General features: G+C 42.4%; 2 protein-coding genes across 2 annotated transcripts in view; both read left to right on the top strand.

Annotated features, from left to right (window-relative positions):
* atosa (atos homolog A) overlaps nucleotides 1-9,561 on the top strand; it is a 30,121-nt gene extending 20,560 nt beyond the window's left edge. The window contains exons 3-12 of the mRNA XM_056374593.1: nucleotides 832-1,028; nucleotides 1,837-1,962; nucleotides 2,233-4,108; nucleotides 4,555-4,680; nucleotides 5,463-5,551; nucleotides 6,716-6,812; nucleotides 7,159-7,317; nucleotides 7,461-7,529; nucleotides 7,953-8,152; nucleotides 8,262-9,561. Coding sequence (XP_056230568.1) covers nucleotides 832-1,028; nucleotides 1,837-1,962; nucleotides 2,233-4,108; nucleotides 4,555-4,680; nucleotides 5,463-5,551; nucleotides 6,716-6,812; nucleotides 7,159-7,317; nucleotides 7,461-7,529; nucleotides 7,953-8,152; nucleotides 8,262-8,415 — 3,093 coding nt within the window. The 3' untranslated portion in view covers nucleotides 8,416-9,561. The remainder of the gene's footprint in view (nucleotides 1-831; nucleotides 1,029-1,836; nucleotides 1,963-2,232; nucleotides 4,109-4,554; nucleotides 4,681-5,462; nucleotides 5,552-6,715; nucleotides 6,813-7,158; nucleotides 7,318-7,460; nucleotides 7,530-7,952; nucleotides 8,153-8,261) is intronic.
* A 1,714-nt stretch (nucleotides 9,562-11,275) lies between these two features.
* Nucleotides 11,276-15,704, top strand: LOC130173729 (cAMP-regulated phosphoprotein 19-like). The gene is made up of 3 exons (XM_056383197.1): nucleotides 11,276-11,462; nucleotides 12,335-12,457; nucleotides 14,003-15,704. The coding sequence occupies exons 1-3, from the start codon at nucleotides 11,406-11,408 to the stop codon at nucleotides 14,171-14,173; spliced, it is 351 nt and encodes a 116-aa protein (XP_056239172.1). The 5' UTR covers nucleotides 11,276-11,405; the 3' UTR covers nucleotides 14,174-15,704.
* Nucleotides 15,705-16,486: the final 782 nt, after the last annotated feature.

Raw genomic sequence — 16,486 nt, 5'->3', positions numbered from 1 at the left:
CATGAAAAATCCTCCAAAAGGCGTCAACGCCACAAACACCGATGAGAGGTCGCGTTCGTGGCTCGAATTAGCTGCAGTGACGCCGAGCAGACAGTTAACTGCTAGACACTGAACAACAAGGCAACTGTGACAGCACCCACCTGTCTCTCAAAGCAGCCACGACCTTCAATTATGCAAATGTACCAGGGGAGTTATAGAAAAATACACACACACACACACACACACCCCCGGTACAGTTGTCATGATAAGGGACATTGACTAAAGAGACCAAAACCGTTTCCTGTACCAGCCTGTAAACATGTTTATTTCTGCTCTAAAGTTGGACATTTTAACATGAGAATTTTAACAGTCTGGGGAGATTGACTCACTTTTGGAGCCAGCCTCAAGTGGTCATTCGAGGAACTGCAGTTTTTTGGGACTTCCATGATGGCTTCATTTTTCAGCCTTCGATGTTGCTGCTTGGTTCTGACAAAAACTGGACAATCTATACTTAATGAATGCAAGGATTTATTGCAGGACTATTGTGTTTGACTGCATTAGTTTTAATTAGGTGTACCTAATAAACTGGCCACTCAGTTTACGTTCCTTTTTTCATTGCAACAGCTATATAGAATATCGTATATATATATAGTAAATTTCCATGTTGAAAAGATTTTAATATTGTACTGAGATGCGACCTAAATAAAATCACTGAGAGACTGAGCTTTAGGTGAGGTTCCATTGAGTCACATCTGCTTTGCCCCTAAATTTCAAGGTCCCTGTGTTGACATTCACTAATGAACACTAACCCTCAACCTTTGTCTGCGGGTGTGTGTGTGTGTGTGTGTCCAGTGTCGGCAGGCAAGGCGAACCCGTTCGGAGGTGATTCTGCTTTGGAGGAACAGCATCCCCATCATGATCGAGGTCATGCTCTTGCCAGACTGTTGCTATGGTGATGAGTGCCCCCCGAGTGACCCCATCAGTGACCCGGTCATTAAACAAGATGCTTTGTTGCTGGAGAGATGGACCCTGCAGCCAGTTCCAAGACAGTAAGACCCACGCACACACACACACACACACACACACACACACACACACACACACACACACACACACACACACAAGCCACACACTTATCTCACTATCTTGGTCATGGTGAGGTTGCACAGTTCATATTTATACTGTATGAGCTGTGCTCAGTGTTCTGACCAACATATAAGTTTGCAGTTTGAAAGAAATACAGTATGTTGTATTTCTGGTGCCTCCTCCATTCATCCTTTTCTGTCTTCAGTTTCCTCAGCTAATGTTTTTCCCATATTTTGTTCATGTAATTTAACTTCATGCACAGAGAGATGCTTGCACAGACAGACCTGGTCCGTGAAAAACATCCATAGAGTTCTTCGAGTTCAGTTGTCATTATTTGCCATTTGCACTGATAAAGACTACATGCACATTGGAATTCTTGGAGCTGTGAAATCCCCACTGTGTGTTCAGTACATTCAAAATTCAGTGCAGGTTTTAGCTATAATTCATGGCATTGCAAATGTGTAAAATTACATAGATTTATGAGTATTACCTTCCAACAGATCCGAAGACGTTCATAAAGTGAAGGCTTAAAATGTTAAAATGAAAATATAATATGAAATAAAATGATAATAAAACAAAAAAAAACAAACTAGATAATACACTTGGCACTCAGAGGGTTAATTAGCCTGATTTTGGCCCACTTTCCTACTCAAATGTGTAGGAACAGGGGACACTGTGCCTGACAAAAACACACACACACACATATATTACTGAACTGTGTTCTCATTAACCTGACATACTGGCTCATTTCCACCACTGTGTTTTTAATAGAAGCGGTGATCGTTTCATTGAGGAGAAGACCCTGCTGTTGGCTGTTCGCTCCTACGTCTTCTTTTCCCAGCTCAGCGCCTGGCTCAGTGCCTCCCATGGCATTGTCCCCAGAAACATCCTGTACAGGTCAGACATAGCACTCACTCAAGACACTGGTGGGCTGAAGGATTTTCACTCAGGCTGTTGGACCAGATTATTAAAGCTGCAGGAAACTTGACCTAGAGTTGGGTTATTTTAGAGTTTATAGGTAGGTGTAAATCTATGTGCACTGTGCTGTTTTGAAAAGTGAATTACAGGAAGTGAAGCTGAATCACTGGAGGCTCTGATAATACTTACATATTTTAAGATGTAAGCATGAACAATGGTCTGTTTATTCAATCCCTCTCTGTCAAACAGGATCAGTGCTGCTGATGAAGAGTTGGTGTGGCAATTCTCCCAGCCGCCTTCAGAGCACATTTTCCCTGTCCCCAATGTATCCCAGAGTGTTGCACTGCAGGTTCGTGTCCAGTCACTCCCCCGACAACCTACCTACCCTACCCTAGCCTGCAGCATCCATACTGGCCTGCCTCCGCTTTACAGCAAGACCCCTAGCCTAAACCCAAACTTCAACAGCCATGGTGGCCTGCCCACCCTCAAAAAGAGCCAGGACCCCAGCAAAGACAACCTCCTTCACAACTCTAACATATACAGCAAGAGTTCCAACTCCATGTCTGGCCTTCTCCTCAATGGATTACCCATTCCTAATCTTCCCATCAACAACATCCCCATTAATAGCCTCCCTCACACTGCTGTGCCACCTTCCTACAGCAAGAAGAGCCAGGAGCCTGGTGAAAACCATGCGTATCAGAACGGAGAGCTTCCGCAGGTCAACATCCCCCAACGTCAGGGTTCACCACTGTTCCATAAATCCTCCCACTCCCCCACACCCTCCCGCTCCACCTCTCCACTTCCCACAAGTAAAGCAGGGAAGTGGTTGTACTCAGCCCTTAATGGTTCATCTGACCCCGCAGTAGAGGACTATGGGTCTGGCACCAACAGCAGTGATAAGTCAAAGGGACCCATCCCTGAGCCACTGAGAGCTTTTAAGAATTTTTCCTTGGCTGAGCCACCCCGCTGCCCCTCCCCGAGGCCTACTGCAAGTGAAACAAACCCCCTGATTGGCTCCCTGCTGCAGGAGAGACAGGAAGTTATCGCCCGCATCGCACAGAGGCTCAACTTCTGCGACCCCACAGCACCGCCAATTCCTCCTGGCCTTTTTGCTTCTGACAACCCTCCCAAAGCCATGTGGGGCAGTAACCATGACGACATAACTGCCAGTAAGACCAAAGAGCCCGAGATACCGCCCTATGAGTCTGTGGGACGTGTGTGGCCCAGCCCCTTCAACACACCCGTGACTGACACTTCTTTCAGCAAACGGGAGAGCTCCTCCCCTAAACCTGCGGCCTGCAGGAAGCTGAGAATGACTGAGACGAAAGACAGAGAGGAGGAGAAGAATGGAGAGAGGGTGAGAGACCGAGAGAAAGAGAGAGACAGGGAGAGGGAGAGAGACAGCTCCCTAATTGCCCAGGCAGTACAAGACATCACTAGACTCATCCAGGAGAGACTGTCTGTCCCCTCTCTGTCGCCCAGGCACAGCAGAAGCAGCAGCCCTCTGCACCACACGCACACAACAACAGTCACACACACGGTCCGCACATACTCGCACACCACACACATCCCACAAGCCTCACACACTGCCACCAACGGCTATACCAACGGCCACATACCCAGCCACGAACCTCACAGAGGCAGTACGCACACCGCTGCCACACATGCGCCCGTTTGCACAGACAAGCCCCGAGCTGATCTGGGGACCGAATGCCATTCTCCCAGGGCCCAAAATGGTGCTCATTTTACACTTGAAGAACCCTCATTCAGAGGCCAGTCCCACACCCTGGCTGGTCAGCGTTTACGAACTCCCCCACAGGAAAAGCTCAGAGTCAGGACAGCCAGCAGCCATGAAATCCCCTCTGCCTCCCCCGTCCTCGAAAACAGCCCAAGGAATGCCCAGATTTTTAGTTGGACTTGCAATGATGCCAGCCCAGCCATGAACTGTAACATAAGCCACAACCACAGCAAGCCTCAGCCTCAGCCTCAGCCTCAGTCCCAGATGCAGATGCAGAGCTGCGGACAAGCCCAGGCCTCTGCCCTTCAGGATGAGAACCAGGCACCCTCGGAGTCTAGATGCTCCAGCACCTCCAGTCCCGACATGACTCCCCCTCCTTCTGTACTGGTAAGGGACTTCTCATCTTAGCGAGTATTGATCGTCCATATGCTTTTGAGTGATCACCCAATAAGTAATCTACAATTGTCCCAGCTGTCATGCCATATTCCTGCTTAAAGTTGGCTTGGTTTAACTGTATTACTTTTAAGTTATGCTACCAGCCATGGCATGTCTGACACATAATCTCTTGTAAAACTCTGCTTGTCATTTCTGCACTTTTTTTGTTATGGATTAAACAAACAAGATAGGATGTGTCAGTGATTTTTAAACATTGACATCAATGTTGTATCGTTGTATTTCCCAGAATATCAAACTATTCCTTTAATTTCATGAGAAGGCATTTTTTTGTGGTAATAAAAATGGCATATGATCTACCAGAATATGATTTAATAAATACAGATGATTACGGTTTACTTGTAGCTTGATCTTAATCTCTCTCCCTCTCTGTGTTCCAGCGTGCTCACAGCCCCTCCCCTCTGCGCCCCTGCAACAGCTGGAAGAAACAGAATCGCCACTCATTAGACGCCACAGCAACCAAGGCCTTCCATCCCTGCACTGGCCTGCCACTGCTCTCCAGCCCTGTAAGACACACACACACACACACACACACACACACACACACACAGTCACACACATGGCTTCACAGTAATTATCACTTTCTGCTTTGTACATTTGTTAAAATGACACCTTCACATACAGGCTTACAGCACACACTCAATTGCTTAGCCATGATTAATAGTCGTAGTCAGTGTCCATGCAGTTGTGTTTGTCATAACACCACACTCACTTCCCTTTACTTCAGGCCATCTGCAGTATTACTCACAGAACTTTCATCAGTTTAAGAAGGAGTCCTGTGAATGTTTGTCATAAAGAGACTTTGAATATCTGGCAGCGGCTTTTATTGCCGTGGGGCTACTGAGTAGTTAGCTGGGGTTAATGTACACACCCAAACACACACACACACATGTAGGCGGGTAAAGCACGTGACTCATCTGTGCCTCATCAGCCACAGTAAGTTGTTGCACTGACTTTGTTAGATTACCATACTCCTCGATCACAGTTTCCTGTCCTCTGATCTGTCTCACTCACACATGTAAACACTAAAATGTGCTCACACACAACTCTTGGTCTCACAGTTTCACCAACACACAGGTCCACATACAGTATGTTCACAGACATAAAATATAGTTATATGTTAATATTTTGAATGAATGGGATATGTATTTTTCCCTTCATTGAAAACTTCTTTCCTGTGATTTTAACATTTTCAATTTGACAGTCCTACTTTCAAAAAGAAAAAGCTTTAACCTGCGATAATGGGACAGTTTCTCTTGGTTAATCATGTATTATGTGTCTGCTGCAGGTTCCTCAGAGGAAAACTCAAACAGGCTACTTTGACCTGAACACCTCTCTGGCTGGCTGTAAGGGTTTGCCTTGGGCCTCTGGGAAAAGGTACACATTTTCTCACCAGGGATCTCTGTTACTGTAGTTACCAGACTGCAGCTCAGTTTGTCCATGAGGAGAAGGTCAGGGCAGTTTGACAGGATTAATGCAGTTTTAATCACTCTTAAAGGACAAAGATTTTTTTTTTGTTTTACAGTTACCTCCCACATCATCTGTTGGTTATAGTACCATCTGGATCCAGTTACTCATACTGTTTATCATCATTCGAAAACCTGCTTGTTCTTCTCACTTTGCAGTATTTCAGCTGTTACTATGTGTAACTGAAAGCAAGCAAAACGCTAATATTTGATTTAATTTTGTTGTGTTTAAATATAAATTATTACTATTAGAGGTTTTTTTTTTGTTTGTTTTTTTTTTTACATAACAGCCTGAATTATAAAGGATCTACTGTATATTAGAGAAAACATTTGCTACAGTTAACCACATTCAAACCCTCTGAAACCAACATATCCTTGGACCAACAATAAGATATAGAAGTATTGTTTGTGTGTTGAAAAGACAATAAGAGCGTTGTTCTGAGTGGTAAGGTTAGGGTCAGTCCTGTTCTGCTGACTATTCTTCTCACGCTGCCACCTGCTGAAGCTCTGCTGTACTGTGACTGTATCTAGAATCACACACATTCAGCTTAAAATGGCAGACAGAACTGAACTGGCTGTACATACACAGCGCTTCATGGCACTGCCTACACACAGCAGATGTGGGTGGCAGCTCAGTGCTGCTTTTGATAAAGCAGATGTTTCAAGTGTTTGGCATTCAGGGTTGAAAGTTCATTTCAACCACGGGACAGATTCTGGTCAATATTTGTCATGTTTCTGTGCACGATTTTCTTGTTTTTGGTCTAATAACAATAAATAAATTGCTTGATTAATACATATTTGACCTAAAGATGTCAATGTGTGACCAACAAACACAAATTAGATTTTTTTCTGCTGGTTCCTTCAGTTTGGTCAGAATAGCAAACTTTTTAAGATATTGGCTGATATTACTTTTGTTTACACACAAACTTCAGTCTGAGATCATTCAGTCTCACCCAGGACACAGGTCTATTCAGGCGTGCCAGGAATGCTTGTCATGCAAGCACCTCAAGATGCTCTTTCACACATCACACACTGAAAACAAGCTGATCAGGTGTGTGTTTTTTTATCCCTTCAGGGTGTGTCCAAAGAGAGAGGGGTACACAGATGAGTCACAGCAGCTGTTCAGCGCCAGTGCTCCACCTGCCAGTCTCAGTCTGCTGGGAAATTTTGAGGTATAATTCACAAACACCCTCAGAATCATTTGTCTTTCTCCATAGTCATGAATAGCTCAGTTTCACTCGTGCCATTCTGTGCCGACAGAATGGCCACAAAGGGAATCAATTTGGCTGTCACTCCTCTTGAAGGTGGAAAACAGGGACCAGCCATACTATAGTAGTTTGTACATCTTGCCTGATATGTTTGTATTTTCTGTTTTAACCGGTAATTTTGCTCACTGGTTGAAAAACTGAGTTTCTGTCCTTGATGAAAAAGCCAAAGGTCAAAGTGAAAATTGTAGATGTGTTGGGTCATGAGTGGAATAAAATAATGAATGTGTAAAACTGAACTCTGTTTCTCCAGGAGTGTGTGCTGAACTACCGCCTGGAGCCTTTAGGGACAGTGGAGGGTTTCACAGCAGAGGTTGGAGCCAGCGGGTCCTTCTGCCCCAGTCACCTGACCTTACCTGTGGATGTGTCATTCTACAGTGTCTCTGATGACAACGCTCCCTCACCATATATGGTGAGATGATGTTTTTTTCAATCAATCAATACTGTAGTTTTCCTTTCCTAGCCTGCATGACTGAGCCGTGGGCTGAAAGCCATATCTGCAACTGACTGGTACAACTATTCTATGCCTGCTTGTGACATGATGTTTTCTCACAGGGTGTGATAAACCTGGAGTCCCTGGGAAAAAGGGGCTACCGTGTACCTCCATCAGGAACCATTCAAGTGGTGAGGAAACTTCATTTTTTCTGCAAATGTAGAAATGCTATGAAATATTTGTATCATGGTGGACAAATGTCCAAGAACAAAGAGCAGATTACGCCAAGAGACCAAAAGAGAGGGAGACCCCTAGTGGTTATAAAGGAGATAGAGAGAGATTTAGAGATTTACGGGGAAGCTTTAATATATTACATACAGTCTCAAGGTTAGGTTTTATTCATTTGTGGTGATTATACTTATGAAATTAAAGGTGTTTTCCTCTAATTAAATTATCCAAATCATATGTGCAGTGTGATGTTCATTTTATGAATTTTTCAAAGCATATAAGGTAACTGTTATGTCTTTATAGATTATTTAAATCTGATGAAGTGAGGTCACAAAGAGTTAGAAACCTGTCTAAATCCTGCCATGCTCTCTGGTTATATCACTCAGACCTTATTCAACCCTAACAAGACAGTGGTAAAGATGTTTGTTGTGATGTACGACCTACGAGCCATGCCAGCTGGACACCAGACCTTCCTACGCCAGAGGACCTTCTCCGTTCCCGTCCGCCGTGACACAAGCAATCAGACCAGCAGGAAGCCCCTGACCTTGGGCCAGGGACGCACCTTGCGCTACCTCGTGCATCTGAGGTGAAATAACATTTTGTCTCTACCCAGCAGCAATTACGATTCCCTTCCCTTATTCATCCTCCTTGTTTGTTTGTTTGTTTTTTTTGTCTTCTTCTTCTATCTCAACCAGGTTCCAGAGCTCTAAGTCTGGGAAGATCTACCTCCATAGGGACATCCGTCTGCTGTTTTCCAGGAAGTCCATGGAGGTGGACAGCGGTGCTGCCTATGAGCTCCAGTCCTTCACAGAATCTCCCATTGACCCACCGTTCTCTCCCCGTTGCTGAGGCCTGACTCCTTCCCTCCCTCCCCCACCGGGCAGGCCACTACTGAAGCTTCAATCACACCTCGATGCCAGCGATGGATTCTTGCTCAGCCCATTAGGCTGTGGCTAGTATTGGAAAAGAGAAGAGGTTTAAGGACGGCAGCCAACAAGACTAACCTGGCCTGTGCCCAAAATCTTAAATTTCATCCCTTTTGTCACCCGGAACTGACAAAGGGAGGCTAGGAGCCTGGGAGACTGGTCAGAAATGAAACCTTGTTCCCTGTTAAGTGCACGATTTTGGATCAGAGAGGGGTCAAAGGTTATGGGGTATGCTTCAGATCCTGTTCTCCTGGTTAAGAAGGCCTTGTCAGATTTGATAGGTAGTGATTTTTCCTGCTGTTGTGTGCATCCCCTCCAGCGTCTGGCAGGAGAGAAGAGACCAGTGATTGTCTGCAGAAGCAGTTAGACTGTTAAATTATCTCAACAAGTTTACTCCTGTTTACTCAAATCAAAATGTTAATTGGACTTTTACTTGACATAATAAATAAGTGTTAAAATTTCAATTAGTTTTTTTTTCATAAATGCGATACAAGGCCCTTTTAATGGTAAAAGAATTTGTATTAAATCCTTGAATATTAGATTGATTGAACTGATGGTGAACTCAGCTTTGACCCTGTGATTCCTGAGCCCGGAGCAGAGGGTGTGCATATGGAAGAGGGTGAACTGGGGTGGCAGACTGTCCTGCAACGTCGTCCCCTTGTCCAAAAGAAAAACACATAGCATGGACCACTAACGAAGTCGAACAAGCAATCAAGCTCGATTCAACTGAAAGCATCACAGCAGAACATCAGAAGTGCACTGTGGATTTTTTTTCTCATTATAACTGGAAATGAAACAGAAAATAGTAATATTCTAATACTTTTGTACTGTTACAGAACCACTTTATTGGAAGTGTCGCAATAGAAAAAGTAACCTTAGTTTAGTGTTTACACATTCACTTTCAGTTTACTTATCATCAGTTTATTTAATATTTAAATTAATATTTCAGTTACTACTTGTGACGTCCGTCATGCTAAGATGATGTAGTGCAAACTGTATATCATAGTATGTATTTTTGACATTAATATTCAAATCTGAAAAAATATATCTATATATCTTCTAAAGCAAACTTGAAATCTGGTCTGTCTCTTTGTGTTTTTAATTTTCCCAGCATTCTTCCTGTTCTACCATTACATCTCCATACAGTCATATAATGGGTTGGGGAGAAGTGGGGTGGGGTGGAAACAACAGAACACAAGGGACTTATGCTGCTATTCAGAAATGAAACATCCAAATATCCCACCCACTGTGTGCAAATAATAATCTCACTGATTTAAAACTCAAAGAAGTGAGAAAAGTACAAATGAGGAATCATGACATTTCCAAACTCTTCGTACATGGCAGGGATTATGTGTGGGATGTGACATTTTCTTCTGATGTCCTCAATTCAAGCATTGGCCAGTAGTCCCTGACTGTATACTAGTTCTGCAAAATACCACCATAAATGTTTTTCAGGCCTGTTCAGATACATCATAAAGTATTACACGTAGATTATGTTAAAGAAAGTATAGATTAAGTATTTCAATTACAAAAGGACTACTAAAGTTTAAAAAAAAAAAATCTACAGACAGCCAGCACGAGCAGGTGTGAAATTTCAGCCTTCCCATAAATCATTTTAAATACATTTGAATAAATGTTTAATTATTTGAAAAGTGGTACAGTAAGAAAGAAACTGAGCTGTGGCACAGACTTATTGTGGCTCTGTGTATTTCTAAATGACAGTATATACTTCTCAAACTTTAATATACTCCACCCATTCTGGTTTGACTCTATGAAGAAATTATGATTTATCAAGAAAAACTATTTTCGCAACAATTTTGCAATTATATGGTGGTAGCAGCAGGGTCAATCTTAAGGGTGCAACCATAATGATTTATCCACAGGCAGTATTTCAATTAAAAACAAATGGTATAGAACAGTCGGTTTTTATTACCATAATTTACTCTGTAGTGGAGAAATACTGAGGAAACCCCTCATCAACCGCATATCTGTGTGCTGGCAGATCCTGAACACATTTATCATGGCTAATGATTGCCTAAAATACTAAGGCAAAATGTGGGTAAACATTCTTTTATTAGGAAGACTGTATCCATCAATGGTGTTTATAAGTGTTCACACCTATAAACAGTGATCTTGTGCAGCACAGCTCTGACATATTCCCTGGCTCTTAATGCTGGGTGGTGCAGCTTGACATAGCAAACTACAGGGTGTAACACCTGGAACAGCTAACCGCACAGCAGTCTACAGTAACTGACAACAGTAGGTGAGTACTCCTGTCAGTTTAGCACTCAAAGCTTAAAGTAAGCGGTGGATTGGTGGTCATTTAGCATGGTGGTCCCTGGGCTCTTAAGTGCATCTGCACAGCCTCACCACATTTGTATGCATCATTTATTTTTTGCATGGTGACAGCCTGTGGCTCTGTTGTCCCTTAAGTGTCTGTTTGACACGTGTATGCTCTGCTGCTTAGTCCCTTAGTAATTTGGCACAGTTTAGAGCAAAGAAACAGCATAGTAGTCAGTCTGTGCCACGAACACACTGCACGAAGAAACATGTTTCTATGGAAAACAATGGAAATGAACTGAACTTGCGTTAATCAGTGCAGCATTCACCATCTTCGAGATCTTGGGATTATTTGACTGAAACTTGGATTTGCTTTACAGCACATGAGTCTAACAGCTGATCGGTACATTATGCAACGTAAATCCGATCCCACCACTGTGTGCGGGTGCACTACAGGAGTGCCCGAACGTGAGCGCGCGTGGTGTCTCCGCATGTGACGTAGTATTTCTTGTGCGGGAGTGAGCGCTCCTCAGCGGCAGTTGTATGGGTACAGAAAGTCAGAGCAGGGGGATCTGTGGATCAGTCGTCCAACTAGTGAACAATTCTCTGGTCTGAGATCACGATAATTTAGAAATGTCGGGAGATAACGAAGAAACGCAGACGGCAGAGGAGACATCAGTGGACGAGAAGGTAAGTGTGCAGCGTTTTAGCATGTTGAACAGCAGCATTAGTACCACTGACTTTGTCATAGCTAATGCTACGTTATATAGCGTTAGCTTCTTCGCCCCGCGCTTATTGTTGACATATCAACCAAAGCCAACTATCAAGTCCGTGTTATTTGTCAAACTGTGTAACGACATTGCGTTACTGGCTATCTGTCCAGATGTTTAGGTTGCTAACAGAACGAATGTTTCGGATGGTTAGTGTGAATGTCAGAGGTACCGCTTGCTAATGTTAGCAGCTCACCATCCGCCAGGCTAACTGTCATGACATTCACACACTGGCAAATCATCGGCAACAGTTAGCTCAGCTGCTAACGTTAGCTCAAACGATTTCTGCACTGTGGCGTGAAGCCTGGTTAGAGCAATATTATCCCCAGCGACACTGAACTACCGCAGTTTTGCGTGCTGCTTAAGTGCTATCATCTCAGCTGTGTGTAACGTACACAACAAGCAGTTTTAGCAGCGAATTTAACGGTCAGCGTTAATCCCCACCGGCCGCCCAGCCCAGTGAACCCACACAGCCATGGTAGCAGTAGCGGTAATTTGAACCTGGCAGGTGACTATTTAAACACTCTTGCTAATGTTGATCAGCTTATGTTAGATATCTACAGTAAACCATTTTAACCCAGATATTTTTCAGAAATGTGTGCATACGTTTGTAAAGGTCTAATGTGAACAGTGAGATTATCTCCATACCGCAGTGCCATCAGATGGCAAATATTTCAGTGGGGGCCTGGAGGTATCTGGCCAATGTACTCTCTTGTTGTGCAAGTAACTATGTGGTTTTTGAGAAAGAAGTTTCACTGTCATCTCAATGCCTCATACTTCTGCTTTTTTCAGGAGGTTCAGGACAAAGTGATCAGCCCTGAGAAGGCGGAGGAGGCTAAACTGAAGGCCAGATACCCAAATTTAGGAAATAAACCTGGAGGCTCTGATCTGCTTCGCAAACGCCTCCAAAAGGGGGTGAGTTAACTCTTGTGTTTGTCTCCTAAACTTTCAGGCCTCACTTGAGGGCAGGCTTTGAACCCACTGTCATTTGTGGTTAGTAACACTGCACTTACACTCAGTTACCAGGTTACTGGGTATATCTAAACTAATGCTTTTTAATAAAATAACTTACTAGCCTTTTTCAAAGCACACCACTTATATCAATGAGAACAGACTAAATTTTAGAAATGCTTCTAAGTACAACACAATACACATCAACAATACAACAAGCTACAGTTTCCAAAATGACCACAAGATTGAGTCAACACCACTCAACCGTTTCAACAAAACCTGAACTTTATAGCCTTCATGACGACAGTATTTATTGCAGGGATGTTGTTTTAGACTGTGTTAGGTTTAGCTAGATGTACATCATACACTGCCAACTAGGGTTAGGGTTGTCTCCATATGTTTTAACCTGTCTTATAATGTGATACTGGAATGATTAGTACATTGACAGAAGATTAGTGGACAATCATGATAACTGACTGTTCATTTATCAAGTTAAAATGCCTACAAATACTTGGTGGTTGCAGCCTCTCAAATGTGAGGGTTTTTCTCTGTTTTCATGACATTGTTAAGCCTTTGCCCGCTGGTCAGGGAAAACAGGAAATTTGAAGTCATCACTTTACGTTCTAGTAATAATTTGTGATGGACACTTTCCATTATTGATTATTGATTCCATTTTGATATTTAGCGATACTAAGTAATCAAATGAATAATCCATAATTAAAGTAATTTAAAAACCAACTTATTCATTGAAAACAGAAGTTTTGTCTTCACACTCAAGAGTGCTGAAATGATAAGATGATTAATTGATTTCTTTACTGGCAAATATTAAGTCATTTATCAGGTAAAACAAACAAACTAAACCAGTCATGTGTTGGTAACAGCGTTACAATGAGCACTTTTTATCATATTTCATATAATCAAAATTAAATATTTTTCAACTTGGTAAGACTAATTAAGCAATTTATAACTTGTGCTGGATTGTTATTTGATAAATGAAATAAACAATATTGACATTACCAGTAAAGAGAATAATAATTAGATAAATAATAATTACAACCCTGCATATATTTATTTGCCAAACAAGTTTAAATTCCTTAGCTTAAAAGTGCCCTGTGGAGTTTTCTTATAAACAAACAGATGTTTACCTCAAGTGTTTCCCACAAAAACGCATTGTGTGTATCCTTGGGTTGGTCCAAGGTCCACTCATAAAAACATTGCTCCACACCACGACTAGTCATCAGACACTCCACAGGGTACCTTTTTATAGCTAGATCATAATTTTTGGCATTTGTTCCCTTTATCATATAGTTAATATTAGCTAGGCAAGTCTATAAAAATAGGCATAAAATATCATCAAACCTTTATATGCTGTATACTGAAGATACAATTAATTTCTGTTTACAATGTAATTAGAATATCTGAAATATTTCTAACATTGAATGTTGCATTATTTAGTGGTGGAAGTGCATTTTTTGTAGTTAAAAATTTAAATTTTATGTCTCTCCACAGCAAAAGTACTTTGACTCAGGCGACTACAACATGGCTAAAGCGAAGATAAAGAACAAACAGTTGCCAACAGCTGCACCAGAGAAGACCGAGATCACAGGGGACCACATCCCCACCCCCCAGGACCTGCCACAGAGGAAACCCTCTCTGGTGGCCAGTAAACTGGCAGGCTGATGCACACGCAGCCTCAACATCCCCTGCAGCATCTCCCAGCCCTAACCCTTTCCACTCAAGTCTCAGAGCTGTAACATTACCTCTCCCACCCCCTTACAGTACCACCTGTCCCCAGCCTCCGCCCCTTCCCCAACAGCCTGGACCCCATCGAACAAGAACCTACACCTGGCAGCCAGTGAACTGGCTAGCTGATACCTTCAATTCCTGTTTATTTTAGTTTCACCCTACTTGGCCCTGTCTCTACTGCCTCCTGTCCTTGTTTTTGTCCCTCGCTACTCCCCCAGACTGACTGCCCTTTTGTCAATGTTTCCTTTCCATGTTCCTTTTTATTTTCTCATTACTTCAATGTAAGATACACTGAAAGACAGGACATCCAAGTGTGAGTGTGACGAGCGGACTGTGACTCTTCTGTACGACTGATGGACGATCGATACCACGGTGTTTACTGGCTGAAGAGAGGGGCGTGAAGCAGAAGCTGCATCTTGTGTGGTTGAAGGGCTTTGGTATAGACATCAGGATTCCACAGTTTGGATATGTGTGAGTGTGTGTGTGTGTGTGTGTGTGTGTGTGTGTGTGTGTGTAATACGCATGCTTTTGTTTGGCACAGGGGCAGACATCAGCCTTTTAGAACGTTTAACAGCAGATTTGTATAATTCACTGTATGTCCTTATTCTAAATTATGCTGTCAATATGCTTGAGTGATGGACTGAGTATAGTAATCCAGAGGCCATGCTCAGTTTTGTTAATGCTTTGATTGTGAAACACGGGGGAAGCCATACTAAAGGACCACACAGTGAAGCCTGCATGTGTGACGCAGGGCTCCCAAAGGCAAACCTCACAGAGCTTCATTTGAATTCATTAAGGTGCACTGAACAGACATCTAAACAGATGCTGGAAAGCTCGGTTGCAACATAAAAGCTCTGGGTGGCAGGTAAATAGTTCATTCAAGACGTCTTGAAACTAAGAACTCCTTTCAAGTGCGAAAGAGGAGGGGATGCCGTTGTTGGCTTCAACATGAAGTGTAATGTGGAGAGTTTGCACTGTATTTATGGTGTGCCATGCATTTCGGCCTCAGGGGATGACACAGTCTTCTCCTTGGGTCACAGTTTCTAGTTCCAAGTTGTCATGAATGAGGCATTGCCGTGCTAGAAGAAGGTAGTGGAGTATACAGGACCTGAAAGCTAAACTCTTGTCAGTAGGGACCAGTCTTTGTGCTGTGTGAGTAGAAAGCTATTGTTAAAAAATGTACTGGGAGCAGAAGTTGGCACTGGGAACAAAGAGTGTAATGGATTGTGTTCTAATTTGGGAAAAAAAACCTATACTCATAAGTTAAAGTAGTTTTATCTTAAAATTGTCCTCGGCCCTGTGTAGTGCTTTTCCAGGGTCCTTGCTGACTGGATGAAGTTTACCTGCGATGTGGTAAATCTAAGCTAGCACTACATCCGTCTGAGCTGTGCATGTATGTGGCTGCCCTGCTGCCACTTTGTGCCATTTTGTTTTGTAAATAAAATAGTTTTGCACAAATGTTTAATTAGCGTGTCGTTTATTGTGTTCATCTGTATCTTTTTTTCCCCCATGCTTTGAAAACTTGGGTGAGGACAAACTTTCCATTAGAGTTAGTCCAAGACAATATAGCAGACATGTTGATTATTTATTCCATTATGTGGTAAACTAACAAGTATTGTTGACAAAAGGATGTACAAAAATCTGAACTCCAGTCAGAGGCAACCCAGCCCTATAGTCAGAGACACTAAGACTGAGTTTTTTTAGATTTAGATTTAGTATTTTTTTCCGTAACAAAACCCCAATACATGTAGCAATAAAGTATCAAAAATATCTGGTGAAAAGCCTCACACCTCTGACAGACAAAAGTAAAAATTGAACATCTTACTGTGAGCTTCACAATGCTTTCTTTTACATGGACATTGTAGCTGCAATATACTCATCCAGTTCGCCACAGTGAAAAACTTAGTTTAACTTTAACTTAGTTTTTGTGATTCATGATTATGGGTTGTTGTATTTTTTAAAAGGTTGCAAAACAGTTTTTTGAAATGATTTCTAAAAATTGTCTCCTAAATTTTGTTAAAGTAAACAAATTCACTAGACTATGCATGTACACAGAATTACAATTGCCAAGTGGACAGAAACACATTTATATTTCTCGGATATTGTTATTGTATTCTTTTATAAACCCAGATAATCCCCATGAATAAAATAAAAACCGATAATGTCGATTGTAGGGCCCCAAAGCTGAGGGCCTTGGTGAATTACAGTTTTATTTTTTAGAATTAAAGGTTTATTTATATTTATTCA

This window comes from Seriola aureovittata, chromosome 1, assembly GCF_021018895.1.
Source record: "Seriola aureovittata isolate HTS-2021-v1 ecotype China chromosome 1, ASM2101889v1, whole genome shotgun sequence".
Taxonomy (NCBI): Eukaryota; Metazoa; Chordata; class Actinopteri; order Carangiformes; family Carangidae; genus Seriola; species Seriola aureovittata.
Note: the sequence above shows the minus strand (reverse complement) of the source record. Positions and strands in the feature narration are given on the sequence as shown.